Genomic DNA, 17,917 nt, shown 5'->3' with positions numbered 1-17,917 from the left:
TAATACTTTATTAACATGATTTAGTATTTTATTTTAACTTTGTATAACTCTTTTAAATATAACTTCTGCGTCTTTTTGGGTCTTGTCCCACAAATAAACCCAATCATTGGAAGGATTTACTTTTAAAGTTAAAGCTGAAACGGGCTTTGGACAGTTGTAATGATTTTTATTTACCACTCGTATTTTTAATTGTCTTGTTTTCTTCTCATGAAGTTTTTTACAAATTAAGCATTCGAATTTGCCGGCTACATTTAATGCATCTGTTTGGTAAGGACGCTCGCTCAATTCTTCTATCAGTCTGTTGTTCGATATGGCTTCTTTGGTTTTATGCATCAAATGCTCCTCATATAAATTATCATTTTCCAATAACTTCTTTATATATACACTCATAGTTTCCGGAGTGGGATAGTCTTGTATCAGAATAGCGGATTTGTTGTTTGGAAACCAATCTTTTATGGAGGGAGATCCAAAATAAATCGGTACATTACCAACTTTAATGGCCCGCCAAAATTTCTCTGTTACATAATCTTCGCAAACACCATTTTCCAATGCTAAAACAAACTTGTATCTAGCAATGAAATGTAGGAATTCATTATCATTCAAATTATTTAGGTAATCATCTTTAAATTTCTGCGGCAGCTCCTTGTTTTTTAAACAAGCTCCATACGAGTCAATGTTAATAAACTTCATCAATTCTCGTACATATGAATCTCTTTCTGTTGCAGTTTCACAATCTGATTGTAAATACAATATAGGTGCTAAATCTTTTAAGAAACTATTTTTCTTTGCCGTTGGTACAAAATATTCTTTACTAACTATATCCGACCAGGAATCTAAATATTGTAGAGGAAATGGAATGTCACTATACCTGCTAAAAGTTGCCGAATAATTAAATAGACTAAGCGTTGGTTCGTGCAATAATTCTTGTACGTTACGTGGTGATTCTTCATGATATAATCCCCATATAATTTCACTCGCTCTTCTAGGCAATGGCAAGTCTTCAAAATGTATGTTGCTCGCATAAAATAAATATGCTCCAACTTCAAAGTTTTTTTCAATGTCCCTGTTACTATACACATCACATTTTACATCACTTTCGCACTTGATGCTTTCCGAAGTGCTAGGAAAACCTGTAGTCCACCAAACTATCACAGGATTACCAGTGTTAATAGTGATTTTGTCTTCTACATTACTCCAAATCCATACAAATGCAGTAAAAAACGACACAGCACAAATTAACAGTACTTCATTTACAGTCAATCTCATAGTTCTTTTATAAATGTAAGCAAATACATTGATTCCACAATACATTATATTTGTTATTCTTTTACATTTAACCATTGTATTAAATTGTAGAAATTCTTAATCACTTTTATGAGCACACAAATTTATCACAGGATGTTGATGTCACCATATCCTATTTCATAAACTCATGAAATAAAACAATAGATAAAAACTAAATTATTCAATAACTTTAGTCAGTATGTATAGCCTCTTTCCTTTTGCATATAGTAAAGGTCCAAACCAAATGCAATTATTAAATCAATATAAAATAGTCCATATATCGCTCCAACAAGTTTCCCAAGATTAAAAATGTTTACAAGAGCTACAACGGTCAGGGTTGATTGTATTACAACATAGTAAAACTCTGCCTCTTATAGAACCTGGTCGACGATATATAGCACCATTATGTATAAAGACAGCATGAGAGTGGGTCCCGCAACCAGGCATTGTAAAATATCCACCGGGTAAAATATTGATTAGGAGTGCCAGTACCTAAAAGTAAGATATGCTCACTTGTAATTTAATAGTTATAATATAATATAGTTACATAAATCAATGTTAGTTAGAACTTAACATATTAACTTGGCAGGCAACTTTAAGAACAAAACCTTTCATTATTTTTTAAAATACCATATGATTTCAAAATAGAAAAAAATGTTTTTATGTAAAAAAGAAAGAGATTTTCTTTATGAATTTATGTTTTTCTTATAGTGATCCTTCCTGAGAGGCCTTTAGTGAAGTACTTGACCGTTACAGGCTATTGTGGATGGGAGTAAGCTATGCCTTAAACCAGTCTTTTAATATCTTGACGGGACAGTGTAAAACCAACTGTTTTGGCCTGTGAATCATATCCAGGATCTTGTAATCAAAAGTCAAATCTGCTCACCACTTGACCATAGTGGCCATGTACAGCAGCAATGTTTAAGAAAATCAAAAACTCAATTCAAAATCTCAAGCAGATACATTTGAAATCATCTTGGGCCAAGTTAACATAATACATAATGTTTACAACACACAAATCAACTAAGTAGTTCAAATAGAATAATAAATTGTGAAGACCGATTTAAATACTTATTGAATAAAATTTGTATATCAAGATAATATGAGTCCTCGCTCTTGATCTACACACAGTGTAAACAAGATGTGGCCATAGACGATTCCATTAAGACTTCCCAGGTGGTCTGAAGTTACAATAATAAAATTAATTTTATTTGCATTACCAAGTGCAGTTGTTCGGCCAAGTAATGCACTTGGTCCACTAGGTACAGACAGACAAGACGAGAGTGGGCGCGGTGGCCAGGCAGTGCATCATGCCAGCGTCACTCAACACAAACGGCATTAGCAATTAGCATACAGAGCATGGAAATTACCTAAAAGTAAATGAGTTTCTTCATTTCACGTTATTCGCCCGCTATTGATGCTGAAAAAGTAAACTACCGATGCTGACAGGAGTAAGGTTACTAACATAACCCATCGAAGATCTACTTAAATTACACTTATTAATTTATTTATCATAAAAAATTATTAAAATTAAGAAATATAAAAGTTTTGAAATTGCTAAATGTGTGTATAGATGCCATGCCAAAGTCAAAAGTTTATTGACCTTGAAGTTTTGCGAAAAAATAACGTTCAAAAACATCAAACATACGACATAGTGTACATTAATATTTCTGTAAATTAAACACATTTTTAGCAAACATAATTATTATTATTATTATAAAGTTATTCGTAAAATGACTATCAAGCGCAACTAAAAGTACAACCTCTTTCATTTGCAATTAAAAATAGGTCAAGAGATAATGCTGTTAACAGGGCGAAATAAAATACACCATAAATTAACCACATCACAACTTTTTCAATGTTTAATAAAAAACATTGAATGAAAGCTCCGAATGTAAATAAAATTTGGAAAAATAAATACATTTTTTCCATGAACAATGGAACTTTCTTACGTATGTACAATATTACAAATAAAATTGATATAACTATTGTGGGGCCCGTTGATATACAGTACATATGACCTTCCGGCTTTGAGATAATCATCGGCAACATTGTTATTGCGAGTGAAATTCCCTATAAATATTTTTGAGACTAATAAAATAAAAGAAACACTTGAATCAAATCATATTTGTAGTAATTAAGTAATTACTTACAAATTCAATTAATTTCATCATAAAAATATTGTATCTTATTAATTCACTCCACTTTTTATTGACTGGCACAGAATCTGCAGGTATAACAAAAAAGTTAAATTAAGTGTAAGTACCTAAAGTTGAAATCTTTTCATAAGGTTATTAACATGTTAATGTTAATAAATTCGTAGTAAACAAAATTATTTAAATTCGGCATTATTTAAAATTTACTTATTGTTTTCTTTCATAAACTTATTGATATTTTTATAACGATGGTGGTTCACTAAGAATATTACCATTTATTATCATATCAGACATTTTGCTTGACAATCCAACTTCTTAGTCTAGAAAAACAGTCTCAATCAATTAAACATTTTTAACAAGTGTTTATTGTTTTTTTAATCGAACAAACGATTAAAATATGAAAGTATTTTTGAAAAAATACACTTCTGAAAATTCACAAGAAAGCATCAAGAAAATTATCTGTCATTTTCTTGATGCTTTCTTGTGAATTTTCAGAAGTGTATTTTTTCAAAAATACTTTAATATTTTAATCGTTTGTTCGATTAAAAAAACAATAAACACTTGTTAAAAATGTTTAATTGATTGAGACTGTTTTTCTAGACTTATGTCATTGGAGTTTTTTTCTTTATTACTTATTTTAAGCGCATTTTGAAATTAAATAATACAGATTTGTAATGTGCATTTAGCGTTATATTTTATTTATTCGACGAATTACGATTCGACCCTACACCCTAGCACTATAGAGTAAATGCTCTATAATATCTGTCAATAGCCATTAATTGTCAAATGTCAAGTGTCAACGGCGAAGGTCGTAGAGTTTTTGCCGTAGAGTGTTGTTAGGCTGCTTATTATTTTAATTTTAGTAGCCCAATTTAAGCAATGTTAAGTTAATTTCATAGAGACCTGAACCTCGCAACATGGAAGAGGAGGATCCTGTTGTACAAGAGGTAATTATAAAAGATTTACGAAGTATAAAACGTGTCTTAGAAAATGAGGTTATGTTTATGTGCGAAATATGAGTAATTTTGTGTTAAAACTTTATGTTTTTATGCACAGATCCCTGTATTCTTGTCTCAAGCATTAGCCGAGCATCTGTACATATACCAATACCCAGTAAGACCAGCCAATAGGGATTGGAAAGATGTAAAAGTGACCAATGCGTCTATAAAGCCAAAGAATCATCTTGTTCGTATGGAAGTCGGTCTCGACACTTATAGTGATAAATACTGCCCTTCTAAGGGCGAACAAATTGCACTCAACACGGATGGACCTCAGGTATTATTACATAATTTATGTTACACTATGTGTGCAATGTAGTCACACATTCTATGTAAATTATGTCTATGACCGTGTGGTGATCGCTCACAAGTAGACCAGTGGTTAAATGGAAACCCTAGCGCACTACAGTTTTTCGTCCAACCACCAATGTATGTGGTCTGTGGCTGTTCAGGCCTAACAGAGCTGGTTGAATTCAGTTTAACGGTTTGCGTAAGTGTGAGTGACCACCATAACCTAGCCTAACGGCTATGTATTGAAGAAATATTATTTCTATACATGACTGGCAATTCTTGATTAGGATTTAGGATCACATATAAACAAACTTTTTAGCTTTTTTACAAGATATACATACTGAGTTTTTAAAATAGCTAAACAAGTAAGAAAAGAATTAAGTCAGGCAAAGTCAATACAATTGTGTGAACTAAGTAGTAAGCAGACTGTACCTTACTGTTACCATTTCAACATAATGAATATTACCTGTTACTTTGTTCCTTTTGCTTTCCATCTAAATGTTACTTCTAGTATCTAACTGTCAGGTAATATACTAAAATGTGTTGATTGTATGATTTTAGGAATCACGATTTTTGAAAGATAAGGAACAAGAGAGGTCTCAATACTTCAGAAATGGAATTATGGACAAGATTGTGTATGAAAGCAGCAACCCCTGCGTCGACACAAAGCATTATGCTGTTGCTTTACTACAAGACAAAGAGCTCCATTGCACTCCTATACAAGGTTTGATTGTTGATATTTTACAATGATTTATTTCCAAACCAATCCATATTTTCGTTTATTACAATTTATTGTGCACACGATACAAATTTATATGTCAACTTCAATAACAACAATAATAAATAGGCATGATAGGCTTATGTCTTGTCAAAAAGCCCTCTATGTCCTATCAATATACAAAATCATAGCAATCTGCTGCTTGCTTCGTGAAAGTAGGAAAAACTAAAAAACATAATATTAGTAAGCAAGAGACGATGATTAAATTTCACGGTGAGTAATGATGCAGACGTGGTAAAGTGATTTCTAAGTAGTTTTAAAATAAAACTTCAAGCGGCAAGTGAGCTAGCTAGAGTAGCATGTCCCATCGGTGGAATATAGCCCTAACTAGCAGTCTCGTAACTTTATTACAAGTGGCCATCAGACGCAGCAGAATACCTGCGCTGTATAGCAATGTACAACCTTTGTGCCACGGTAATCCCCAGAACGGGGATAACCAAAGAAACTCTTCTTTTCTTCATTCAAATTGATTTTATACATTTTATTAATTGATTGCACATAAATACAAAGTAAAAAAATTTATATTCTTATATCAATTTGATCCAATTTTTTTTTCAAATGTTTATATTACAAATTGAATACAATATTACAAAATTGTTAAAATAAAAAGGTTTTAATAAAAGACTCATGATTTTTCACTTTGCATCCTATAAGACAAAAAGATATATAAATTGGATATGGAAATAATTTGATGTCAACTTATTTCCACATCATTTCACATTTTCTATATTTATACTATTGAAAACTGCACTATAGTGTGATGAACCGCGTGAACAACTATATTCAAATATATAAAAGAAGTCTATGCAGGCATCTTTGAATTATTCATTATATTATTCATTTTATTTTGTATTAAGACAAAAAACCTGAATTACACACATATGCAAGCTCAAATTGTTTTATATTTATTACCATTTTTTTTTTAAAACCAATAAATGTTTTCTTTATTTTAATAGATTTTATAGTTATTCTTGCATTATTTGGAGATTGCAGTGAAGGAGCTCCTTGATAAAGAATTTGATTATTTATTTGTAATTAAAATAAATCACATTACTGTATTCAATATAACTTAATTTTTCTTTAGTTGCTTTAATGCAAGATGAGGCCATATTAGCACTTATACAATGTTTCATTATTGATATCAAACAGATTTCCAAATCAATCTATATATACATTATCCAAGATTTAACATGCATTTCCAATTCCCAGGTATATTGCAGCTTAGGCCATCCTATTCCTATTACGATAAACAAGACAAAAGAAAGGTTGATAAAAGTAAAGCTGACAATTCTGATGAAGAGGAGAAAGAACCTGAGGCTCAACAGGTAGGGTAATTCATTTCGGGCCTTATTAGATATAAATCATAGCAATCTGCTGCTTGCTGCGTGAAAGAAGGACAAACTAAAAAAACATAATATTAGTTAGCAAGAGATGATGATTAAATTTAACGGTGAGTAATGATGCAGTGATAAAGTGATTTCTAAGCAGTTTTAATACGCTGCTGCCCATAGGTCATGTAATAAAACTTTAAGCGGCAAGTGAGCTAGCTAGAGTAGCATGGCCCATCGGTGGAATATAGCCCTAACTAGCGGTCTCGTAACTTTATTACAAGTGGCCATCAGACGCAGCAGCATACAGCATGCAGCTATCTATCTGTATGAGATAGATAGCTGCTGCCCGCATTCTTCATCCGCTTTTATTATGGTTTATTTTATTATGGCATATGTTGTTTTTGAAGCGGTGATAGACCTCGAATATCCATACTCGCTAGTGTAAAAAAAATTTCAGTGAAAATATAATTTTCAACTATATCTAGCCAAAAGAACTTCGAAATCGTATGCTGAATTGCGAAGCGGTGATAGCCCAGTGGGTAGGACTTCGACTTCAATTTCGGGGGGTCAAGTTCGAATCCCAGCATGCACCTCAAACTTTTCTAAGTTATGTGCGTATTAATTAATAAAATATCACTTGCTTCAATGGTGAAGGAAAACATCGTGAGGAAACCTGCATGCCTGAGAATTCTACATAATGTTCTTAAAGGTGTATGGAGTCCACCAATCCGCGCTGGGCCAGTGTGGTGGACTACACAGCTTACAGCCTTAACCCCTTCTCATTGTTGGGGGAGAAACCCGTACTCTTTAGTGGGTTAATGTGATGAAGATGATGTCTGTTTGTTTACCTGGGATAAAAAGTAACCTATTCTATCTTTAGCCTTTCAACTAACTCTATGTCGTAGTTTGTCTAATAAAAAATAAATAAATAAAATAAATAAATAATTCTTAGTATGGATGTGGCATAACATGGAATAGGTCAGCATGGTTATGCCACGTTTATATCATGATCATAATATAGATTAAGGGGCTATGGTCTCAAACTTGAATATCAGCAGGCATCGTCTAATCCTTCCAAGCACTTTATCAGCAATAGAGTTATACAAATGTGGAATGCCTTGCCTTAAGATGTAGTGACTGCAGAATCACTGAATCAGTTTAAGAAAAGACTGGATAAACATCAAAAAGAGAAAGAGCGCAAGAAATGATATAGACGCATCAGCGAAAGCTGCTTAGTCAATTATATAATAATAATAATATAAACCCACTACAGGGTACGGGTCTCGTTCCACTATGAGAAGGGGTTAAGGCCTTAGTCCACCACACTGCCCCAGTGTGGATTGGTGGAGTCCACTAACCTTTGAGAGCATTATCGAGAACTCCCGGGCATGCAGGTTTCCTCACAATGTTTTCCTTCCCTGTTGAAGCGAGTGATACTTTAATTACTTAAAATCTTTATTAATAGGGTTGTACTTAAAACTTTTCAATTTGAAATAGCAGAATTGGTGGGAAATGAGTTTCCAGTTCTAAGGTAGAATGGAAGCAGCCAGCCTCGCTCTCATCTCCCGCAAGATAGCAAAATGATTGTAAATGTTGATGTTGGAAAAGAGCAACTACTGAGTTTCTTGCCGGCTCTTCTCGGTAGAATCTGCTTTCCGAACCGGTGGTAGAGTCACACAAACATGCATACTTGACGTTTCAAAAGTGCTTATAAAGTAGACCTACTTGAAAATAAATGAATTTGAAATTTATGGGTATTGGGCCATCCATAAATTACGTCTTACGAGTTTGATAATTTGTCACATCTCTGTATGTCTCGTTTTCGTCAGAAATTATTATTATCAGTAATAAATCTAACGTTTTAAAAATTTTACAATACATAAGAAATGAAATAATTGCTTAGAGTTGATCTTTGGAGGTTTAGTAATTTGTCTTCATGGTTAAAGTCACTCTTAATATGTGCAAGTGTAACAATAGTTATTATTTGAAACATTGCTAGAATGTTTCTTGTGGATTAAAATTTATAGATCTTATCCCCATCTCCAGTATGCAGGCTACCTATATAAATCCCTAATTGGAGACTCTAATAAACAAAAAAAGTAAAAAATAAACACACAAACCTACACACTTTTACGTTTATTATACATTAGTGTGGGTTTTCAGGTAACAGTTAAGTTCGCGCGTTTGGAAACCGATGTGGCTAAAAAAGCGAGAGAGAAATCCTACGAGACAGTATCGCAGCGTATCGCTGACGAACCCTGGTACGACGCTCTATGGAAACCATCGGACACTGACCATGCTGAAGTAAGTACTGGATCCACAGGTCAGTGGTTGAATAATGAATGAATGCTTATGCTTATTAATCTTTGTTTTACGGTACAGCATGCTGAAAGTCAGCATATAGATAGTACTAGTATGAAGGATTATAATATTAAAGGATTTGGATTAATAACACACAGTATAGAAAGGAAGCGAAGAATCTGTGATGGCCTAGTTAGTGGCTTCGGCCTCTTTTTCGGGGGCGGGTTCAAAAATAAAAGTCAAAAATATCTCTATTTACATGCCCCCATGTTTGAAGTGAAGTTTAGCATCTAGCGTTATTCATGGTGTCCACCAGGTTCAGTTCCAAATTATAAAGAAGTACTTACGTGTTTAAAATTTGGTAATGTGAATTTTATGCACTTGATTTTTTGTTCTTTTCTTCTTAAGATTTGGAAGACGCTGCAGTGTGTCAAAATGGTACTAGACGGGTGGCACTTATTTGAGGATTTTAGACCATAGACCTCGATGCTTGAATGCGAATCGTCGGGCTTTAACATGTTATTGATAAAAACCGGAACCGATGGCTTAACGTGGTCCCCGAAGCACGGTGGTGGACACTACCAGTTTCCTAAATCCGGGCTGTTGTTGAAAATTCGGGAATCAAAAGCAGACACTTGGCAATAAGACACAATTGTCTTTAGAAGCCGAGAAAAATCCTCTTTCTTTTACAATATAGAATTTCCTTCAATTTACAGTTGGAGCGTCTAAAACTATTCAGTGCGAATTCATCGGATGGTTCTTCTCTCACTTTAAAACCATCCGAATATGTTCGGTCATTAGTACCTCCTACCACCGATGAGGCGGAAATGGCGCCAGTGAAAAAGCTTTCGCTACAGGATCAGATCAAGGAAATATTGATTAATGGTAAGTAGTATTTTGTATCTTATAATTGCTGACAGCCTGGTACATTCATGCAAGGTACTACCCACTGCAGATTTAGTTTGGCGGTATATCGCGTGGGCCACCAGTCCGCACTGATTCAGAAGTATTTACTTTGTCCAAAAAATATCATATTTTTGCAGAAATCAAAGGCTTCGTTGATATAAGTTGCAAATGGTATCAACGAGATATAATTTTAAAAATATATGTACCGGGAAATCGCTCGCCGGTTGTCGTGGCCGTGCTTGTGACGTCGTAGGCAAATTTATAAACTTTAAATGTCCTTGTTCCATAGCTAATAGATAGCTAAAGATTATTGATTTTGGTATTGATACCAAAAAACTTAGCAACCGATAGTTTGAAATCACTATATACTAGAAATATGTTTGTATTTCGAATTCAAAATTATTACGTCTTGTACCGTAATAATTTTGAATTCGGCGTTCCAGCTGTCATGGCGGATCGATAGATTTTGCAGTTTTATTTATTGTAAATAAATACCAATCTCACTTAGATTGTATATAAAAATACTTTCTTTTGTAACAAAGAATTAATGATTGAAGAATCATTAATTCATTGTTACTGTCATCATGCCTATTACAGAGGTTTGCGATCGTCGGATTGATTGTTGTGAGCATCACAGCTAGATAAGGTAAAACTGTGCTTCCTTTTCACAATGTTCCCTGTAGAAAAGGACAGCACTGTTTTGACTTTTAAATTGAATGTGCCTTAGAGAGTTGTGTGCAACACAATATATAAAATTCTTTAGTCAAGTATATTAAAATAAAAAGAGGTTTTCGTTATAATTATTATCCTACCTATGCTAATCGTAACAACTTTTCATAATTTCTTAATAAAATAGCCTTACAAATAAACGTTTTATAACGTTGGATAACTTAAGAAGTGTTCTTTTACACTTGAACTAGGTACACCTATAAAATGTCAGAGCGTTATAAAATGAGCTTCTTTTCCACTAAGTTCTCAGTAGAACAGGATAGCACTATATTGCATTATTTTACATAACGAATACGCATGCTTGAGATCGTTCATGTTGAAATCAATATATCAGAACCTAAAGGCCCTCTCCATGAACAACCTTATATAATCAAGGATATATAGTAAAGCCAGCATGTTTCTCGCAACGCAACAACGATGGTGTGTATATAAGTTTGTCTTGCGTGCGTGCGTGCGTGCGTGCGAGCGTACGTGCACACCAAAGAAAGAAGTAGTTTCTGTAACTACTGTCTGCATATAAAGCAAGAGAGTACAATTTTAGTCGGGAGTTTTTTCAGCTATGTTTGATGAAAATCAATTCAAGATGGCCGCCGCTAAACAAAGGCGAATTACATATTTTTTTACAACTATTTCACTAGCTATATAAACACATGGGGTATCAAATGATAGAGCTTGACTAGAATACTATTAATTATTTTGTGTACGCTCTAACCCTTCTTCTTAACTTCATGTACTTTGGTAGGTTGCCTGGTAGAGATCGCTTTTAAGCGATAATGCCGCCTGTGTATCTTTTCTTTCTTTGATTCAATCGTGTTTTTTTTTTGGGTTTAGTGTACAATAAAGTGTATTTGATTTGATACTAAAACGAATACGTTAATTATAACAAAATAACGATTGTTTCAGCGAAATTAATGACGTTCAACGAGCTGCGAGCCACAATACGGGGGGAGGAGGGTCCGGTTAACGAAACTGCGCTGCTCACTGCGTTGGGGGCGGCGGCTAGCTGCGTGCGCGGTTTGTGGGCGCCGCGCTCGCAGGATCTTTACACTCGGGATTCACCCGCGCCGCCCCGGCTCATGTGTGCCGCCAGGGACCATGTGGTGAGTGTGGGTATGAGTAGCTTTTTGTGACAAAAAAAAATTTACCCGGCTAAGTTTGTTGTGGGCTCCTCTTAGACCAGGGCGCGTTTAGAACCCTCGTAGCTTTAGGTCTAAGTTGGCGAACGAAGTTATCACCATCCCCTTACAATTATGTAAACATATATGTATGAACGCTTTATAAGTGCCTGTGATAGGCCTACATTAATAAAGAAATTTTGAATTTATGCCGTACTAATAATATATGTGAATAAATAGTGTCCCCAAATGTAGTTCTTGGAGCGAAACCGGATGAAGCTAAAAAAATTGTCCTGTTTCAATATTTACTTTCTTTGCCATTATCAGTATACCTGATGCACGAATATTTTGTATCTTAAACATTTTATGTCCACTAAGCAACGGAAATAAGCGGTTTAATATAAAACAATTATGTCTTCCAGCTATACCTGTTAACGCAGCACTCGTACGTTGACCGTCGCAAGTTCGCCGCAGCCGTCCGCCTCCCGCCCCAAGAAGTACTAGAAATATTGCGTTCCATAGCCAAATATAACCCCAAGACTGGGTGGGAGCTAATGTTACCACCGGATACGAGCTTCGAGGCCAAATACCCAGATGTTGTGCAAAGGCAGAACCACTATTGGGAAGCGAGACAGAGGCAGTTCAACGAGATGTTGATCGGGGAGAACACTCCAAAGCGACAGAGGAAGAAGTCCCAAAGGGACTCTGTGAGCTCAGACACCATGATGAGCCCGAAACTGAGGCATAACAGTGTGAGTGAAGAAGACTGTGATAGGAAAAGGCATAAGAACAAATCGGCCAGTGGTAGTGGTAAACGGACTAGAAATATCAGTTCCAGCAGTGTTACGGATGCCACGTGATTGTAGTGGATAGATAGGTTATCAAATTGTTTCGCTCTGCAAATGTTGTTTATTATTTTTAAAAGACCCCAATATATCCTTCAAGTTTGCGTTGGACTTTAGTGTAAAGTTATGGGAAAAAAAAATAACATCGAACATACGTGATTAGTTTAGTTTGTAAATTATGATTTATAATCATGTCTTTGAAGTGAAACCTCGTAACCTCGTTAATTGATAGGTACTATACTACTATATTGGTGCGAGTGTAAAAGCACTCCTCCCATCCCCCCAGCCCTTTTTTTTTCGCCTGGTGGAAAAGCTTTATTGCTACCTCAGACCCTTGGGCAGGATGGAGGTGATGTGGGACTTCCCCCCTCTAAAGGGGTATACCCAAACTAAAAACCACCACAGCATGTTGGCTTTGTTAGACGAACGGGGAACCCGTTTTATACCTCCCAGATGTCTACCAACCACCTCCCTACTAAGCTTGGAAACCCCCCAGCCCTGCCTACATACAAATAACTCAGACAGCTTAACTTAAATTAAAAAAAAAACGCCAACGTGCGAGTCGGACTCGCACACGAAGTCTTCCATACCGTTATCTATAAATACGACAAAAAAATCATGTCTGCTGTGTGGGGTCCCCCGTAATATTCATTTAAATCTGTTTTTTAGTATTTGTTGCTATAGCGGCAGCAGAAATAAATCATCAGTGAACATTTCAACGGTCTTAACTATCACTGTTCATGGGTTACAGATGGACAGACAGACAGACTGACGAACCGCGGAGTCTTAGTTATAGGGTCCTGTTTTACCGTTTAGGTGCGGTCCCCCTGAAAACGGTGATTCCAAATAAAGCAAACTCCTTAAATAATTTGACTGATGGGAAACCCCAATACCTCGCAATATTTGGCTTTACTCTGGCATATAGCATTGTTATAGGACCACCATTATCCATTAAAATAAAAACTAAACTTTGTAGTGATGTCTGAAAGACTGCTTTGTATTATTTTTAATAGCATTTGCAGAAACAGGTATAGAAAGAGTAGCTTTCATTTGTGTCATAGAATTAAGAACACACAGAAACCGTGTACATATTGAAGCATCAAAAACCACTCCACTTTAGAATGGTTCGAACAAGCGGTCGGTCACTTCATACCATTTAGCAGATGACAGTAATTATTTTACCTCTAATGTTCTAAGTGTTCACAATAAAATGTGACAGTGGGAAAAAGTTTGTGAGCTAGCTACATTCCAAGCAGTGGCGTGAATAAAGGGTATGCACACGGTATGCAGATCATATAAAGTGAAGAAAATCTTCAGTAACTACGATTGTAAATCTAAAGAGTAGCCTTTTTTTAAACTCTTACAATGCCTATCCTTAATTTTTTTACCTTGCATGCACGCCACTAATTCCGCGGGTGAAAAGTGAGACGTGTGCGTGGTGTTTTCACTGTTTTTGGACACAATGCACTGCATACGTATATAATAATAAATAAATAAATAATAAATAAATAAATATACTACGACAATACACACATCGCCACCTAGCCCCAAAGTAAGCGTAGCTTGTGTTATGGGTACTAAGATGACTGATGAATATTTTTATGAATTATATATACATAAATACTTAGAAAATACATATAAACACCCAGACACTGAAAAACACTTAATGCTCATCACACAAACATTTTCCAGTTGCGGGAATCGAACCCACGGCCTTGGACTCAGAAAGCAGGGTCGCTGCCCACTGCGCCAGTCGGCCGTCATGGCTAAATAAGGATTCTGTATGTTCTGAATTCAATGATTTGTGTATGAAAAAGTTTATTGATACATATATTATGTATCAGCAGTGATAGTAATAGAGTAATTTACCTAAACTTCGAAGAGCTGAAATAGAACCACTTCACGTACAGACTTTCTCAAGACTGCGTTTTTGTCGGGATATCTGCAGGAAAATGCTTTATATTTGAAAATGGTACTAAACCAATAAAAAATTTACTTGTTTCTTCTTTAGCAGAATATTGAAAAAGTATGAAAGACCCGTTCAATGGAGTTTAATAAATTAAAGACCAGGTCTTTATTTAAATTGATTATATATTTTTGAATATTATGTTGATTGATTGGAAGCTAATTAATGTTACCAGCTATCATAATACAATGGCTGAATTGACATTTGAACATATTTTACGATTTGTAAAGATCTTTTTTTTTAAACCTTAAAAACTTTGTTTAAAAATTCTTTTATGAACTTAGTATAGGCGGGTTTCTCAGGATTTATGTGGGTAAAATTCCCCTATTTACTTTTTAAGTTTTTTTTCCAATTATCAAAATCAGTAAATATGTTGCTATCATTTCTTTTTCTTGAAAAGCTTATTATTGCTTTAGAAAATCAGATCCTCGAAAATTATCATACATTCACCTATTTTACTGTCATGTTCAGAGGACGCAAACACAAATATGAAAAAAACACTTATATATACTATGTTGATACCAAAAAAAACTGATTCGGCTCAGTTTTGGAGAGAAAAATACGCAACGTCGTTCTTATTTCATCGTCGAAATTTTTATCGGTAAATTCATTCTGAGCCGTCTCTAAAGACTACGAACGAAGACATAAGGAGTTCAGACTTAGCGCGATGGCAATAGTTTTTTTGCTTTTGCAATCGTTTTTTTTTATTGTCGCAGATAGACCATCTTAAACTACGTCCCTTAATGTCCCAAAAACAATGTAGTCAAATCTTTTTGTCTCTGTTTTGTAGTTCAGGTAATATATACTCTACCTTTCACTGATTATTTAGTATTAGAAAAATGTAAGAAAACTACTGTTTGCCTATCTAAAGATGGAAATATTAATTTTGTTTTCTTCGTATGGCTTTCTATTACAAAGGCTTACATGTTCAAGGCTATACTGATGGGATACCAGTTCTCATGAAAGTGTAAACTATTGTTTCACAACTTTTTCCTGGGGTCAATATGTTTAGAGAAGTGACATAATAAATTCCTCTAGTGTGGACCATAGAATACAAGTCTAAAAATATTCCAATTCATTTATAATCGGCTGGGAACCAATGAAATTCACGACTCAATTTATTTGGTCGTCGTCCCTTTTGTGCGAGAATACCGCATGCAGTGAATTCTCGTACTGTCGAACGGTGAAAATAAAGCTTTCTTCTTATAAATGTGACATAGGTACCAATAAAGTCTCTCGTTGGATCATTGAATCCTACACTAAATATGCCAATACTGTTAAAATAATGACAGTACCAGTAAGATGTCTTTAAATGTCGCCGCTTCATGACATCTGTTTTGTACTATGATTTTATACCGGTGAATATAGCCGACATACCTGGAAGTTTGCTCCAAACAAGAAACCATTTTGTTGTCAGCTAGACTCCAACCTAAAATTCTTCTTTACGTTAAATTATGAACATACATAATTTTATTCTCATAACAACTATTTAGGTTTAAACCATCACAATTTAACGGTCATTTATTATTATTCTTTTAATTGTATGTAATCTCCCGCATAATACTAACAATCTAAACAGCCATATGGAACCAAGAACTGAATGTTTTCATAATTTGTGGGGTGACGGAATAAAATTGCGCCAAAAATATATTGGTATTATAACACAATTACTACATTAATAATTAATAAATAATTAAGCAGATATACTTAAGTTTATTAGAAATCTTTATTGCACACATGAAGGAATGAAATACAGAAGAAATTTCATTTAGATTTGATTAATTAAAGGCGGTCTTATCGCTAAGGACATCTCTTCCAGAAAGCCCTTGGCGAACCACTACCAACGAACCTATATTCGTAACATTTTCGGCAGCTATAGGTATTCTACGATGTACCTAATATAATACGAGAAAGCATCGTTTCCGTCAGTGACATGGACACGTCATATGAGCTGCATAATGTAGGAATTAGGAAACTTCATTCAAGTGTAGCGACACTGACGCCGCGTCAAGTGTCGACGTCACTGTCGCAACGACCTTGAAAAATCTTCAGTTCAGAAACAAGAAAATAAAAGAATTTGTGCTCTTCTGTTCCGTTATTCCTCATATGCTATTGAATATACATAAGCGTACATATTAATAATGCAACTTTGTGAATCTTGTAAATAAAATAATATGTTGTTATTTTTTATATAAATAAAACGTGTATTTGCATTTTATTCTGTGGTTTGATTTTAGAACATTTTAACTTTATAGACTCCATAAGTCCATATTTAATAAACCCCATATCAATTTAGTTGACACCTTCACTGGCCGCGGTAGGTTCGTGGAGTGCGGAAATCCAGAAAAAACTGTCCAGCAGTCGACGTGCATCGATGATGATCCAAGATAATCATCTTGGATGATGATAAACTGTATTCATTGTTCTCAAATGAACTAAAACTTTATCTGAAATTGTTGACAGTACATAACTATCAAATTATCTTCAATGACATACAGATTGAGGGTTTTGTAATAAAAAGCATTAAAGTTTTGAACTTAATTTATTTTTAAAACAACTTAGTGCTTACACAACAACAATAAAAATGATTATTTTTCGTCAATTTCTTTCGCGATATTCTATGATGTGGACCAAGCCGAAATACGTGTACCTATTTATATATATGCAAACGTAGGAAAAGTGGTAGTTTAAGCGTGGTGACACATTGGCCATTGCGTCAATGACGACAGACGCCACTAAGGACGTCAGTGTCAGTGTCAATTTGCCTAGTCCACAATTTCGGACGCGGTTTACTTTCGACCAATTTCATTAAAAGGGTACTTCTGGATTTCTTGCAAACTACAACTCTACTACAACGGCAGTAGGAAAGAAATAAAAGGCCATCTTATTCACAAAAATGTTTTAAGTTTCGTGACTCGCACGCGAGTCGCAAACTTGACGCTAAGGTGGCAGGTTGTACACGCGTTGGCGACTTGAAGCGACGTTCGTTGGTGACGGTATAGGCGTCGCGCCGTGCTAATAAGTACACTTTTAGCTACAGATAATGCCGCAACTAACCACAGTTTTTATTAATATATAACCACAGTACACACATCACCATCTAGCCCAAAAAAACGTAGTTTATGTTATGGGTAATAACTTATGAACATTTTTATGAATTATATACCTAAATAAATACTTATAAAATTTGATAAATACCCAGACACTGAGAAACATT

The 17,917-nt window shown here is 34.8% G+C and overlaps 2 protein-coding genes and 1 pseudogene across 2 annotated transcripts; 1 reads left to right on the top strand and 2 right to left on the bottom strand.

Annotated features, from left to right (window-relative positions):
• Positions 1–2: 2 nt before the first annotated feature.
• LOC120629153 (alpha-(1,3)-fucosyltransferase 10) lies at positions 3–1,363 on the bottom strand. Its single transcript, XM_039897958.1, has one exon. The coding sequence runs from the start codon at positions 1,339–1,341 to the stop codon at positions 34–36; it is 1,308 nt and encodes a 435-aa protein (XP_039753892.1). The 5' UTR covers positions 1,342–1,363; the 3' UTR covers positions 3–33.
• Positions 1,364–1,459: 96 nt separating this feature from the next.
• On the bottom strand, positions 1,460–3,746 carry LOC120629445 (annotated as a pseudogene).
• Positions 3,747–4,239: 493 nt separating this feature from the next.
• Positions 4,240–13,815, top strand: LOC120629441 (DNA-directed RNA polymerase III subunit RPC5). Its single transcript, XM_039898384.1, has 8 exons — positions 4,240–4,387; positions 4,497–4,715; positions 5,291–5,453; positions 6,717–6,832; positions 9,002–9,142; positions 9,856–10,024; positions 11,678–11,874; positions 12,312–13,815. The coding sequence occupies exons 1-8, from the start codon at positions 4,358–4,360 to the stop codon at positions 12,747–12,749; spliced, it is 1,473 nt and encodes a 490-aa protein (XP_039754318.1). The 5' UTR covers positions 4,240–4,357; the 3' UTR covers positions 12,750–13,815.
• Positions 13,816–17,917: the final 4,102 nt, after the last annotated feature.

Source organism: Pararge aegeria, chromosome 14, assembly GCF_905163445.1.
Source record: "Pararge aegeria chromosome 14, ilParAegt1.1, whole genome shotgun sequence".
NCBI classification, from domain to species: domain Eukaryota; kingdom Metazoa; phylum Arthropoda; class Insecta; order Lepidoptera; family Nymphalidae; genus Pararge; species Pararge aegeria.
Note: the sequence above shows the minus strand (reverse complement) of the source record. Positions and strands in the feature narration are given on the sequence as shown.

Bases quoted from the DNA above. Each gene is read 5' to 3' on its own strand.
- LOC120629441 (XM_039898384.1), top strand. From the start codon at position 4,358: ATGGAAGAGGAGGATCCTGTTGTACAAGAG. The intron at 9,143-9,855 runs GTAAGTACTGGA...TTCAATTTACAG, and splicing joins CGGACACTGACCATGCTGAA to TTGGAGCGTCTAAAACTATT. The intron at 10,025-11,677 runs GTAAGTAGTATT...CGATTGTTTCAG, and splicing joins CAAGGAAATATTGATTAATG to CGAAATTAATGACGTTCAAC.
- LOC120629153 (XM_039897958.1), bottom strand. From the start codon at position 1,341: ATGGTTAAATGTAAAAGAATAACAAATATAATGTATTGTGGAATCAAT.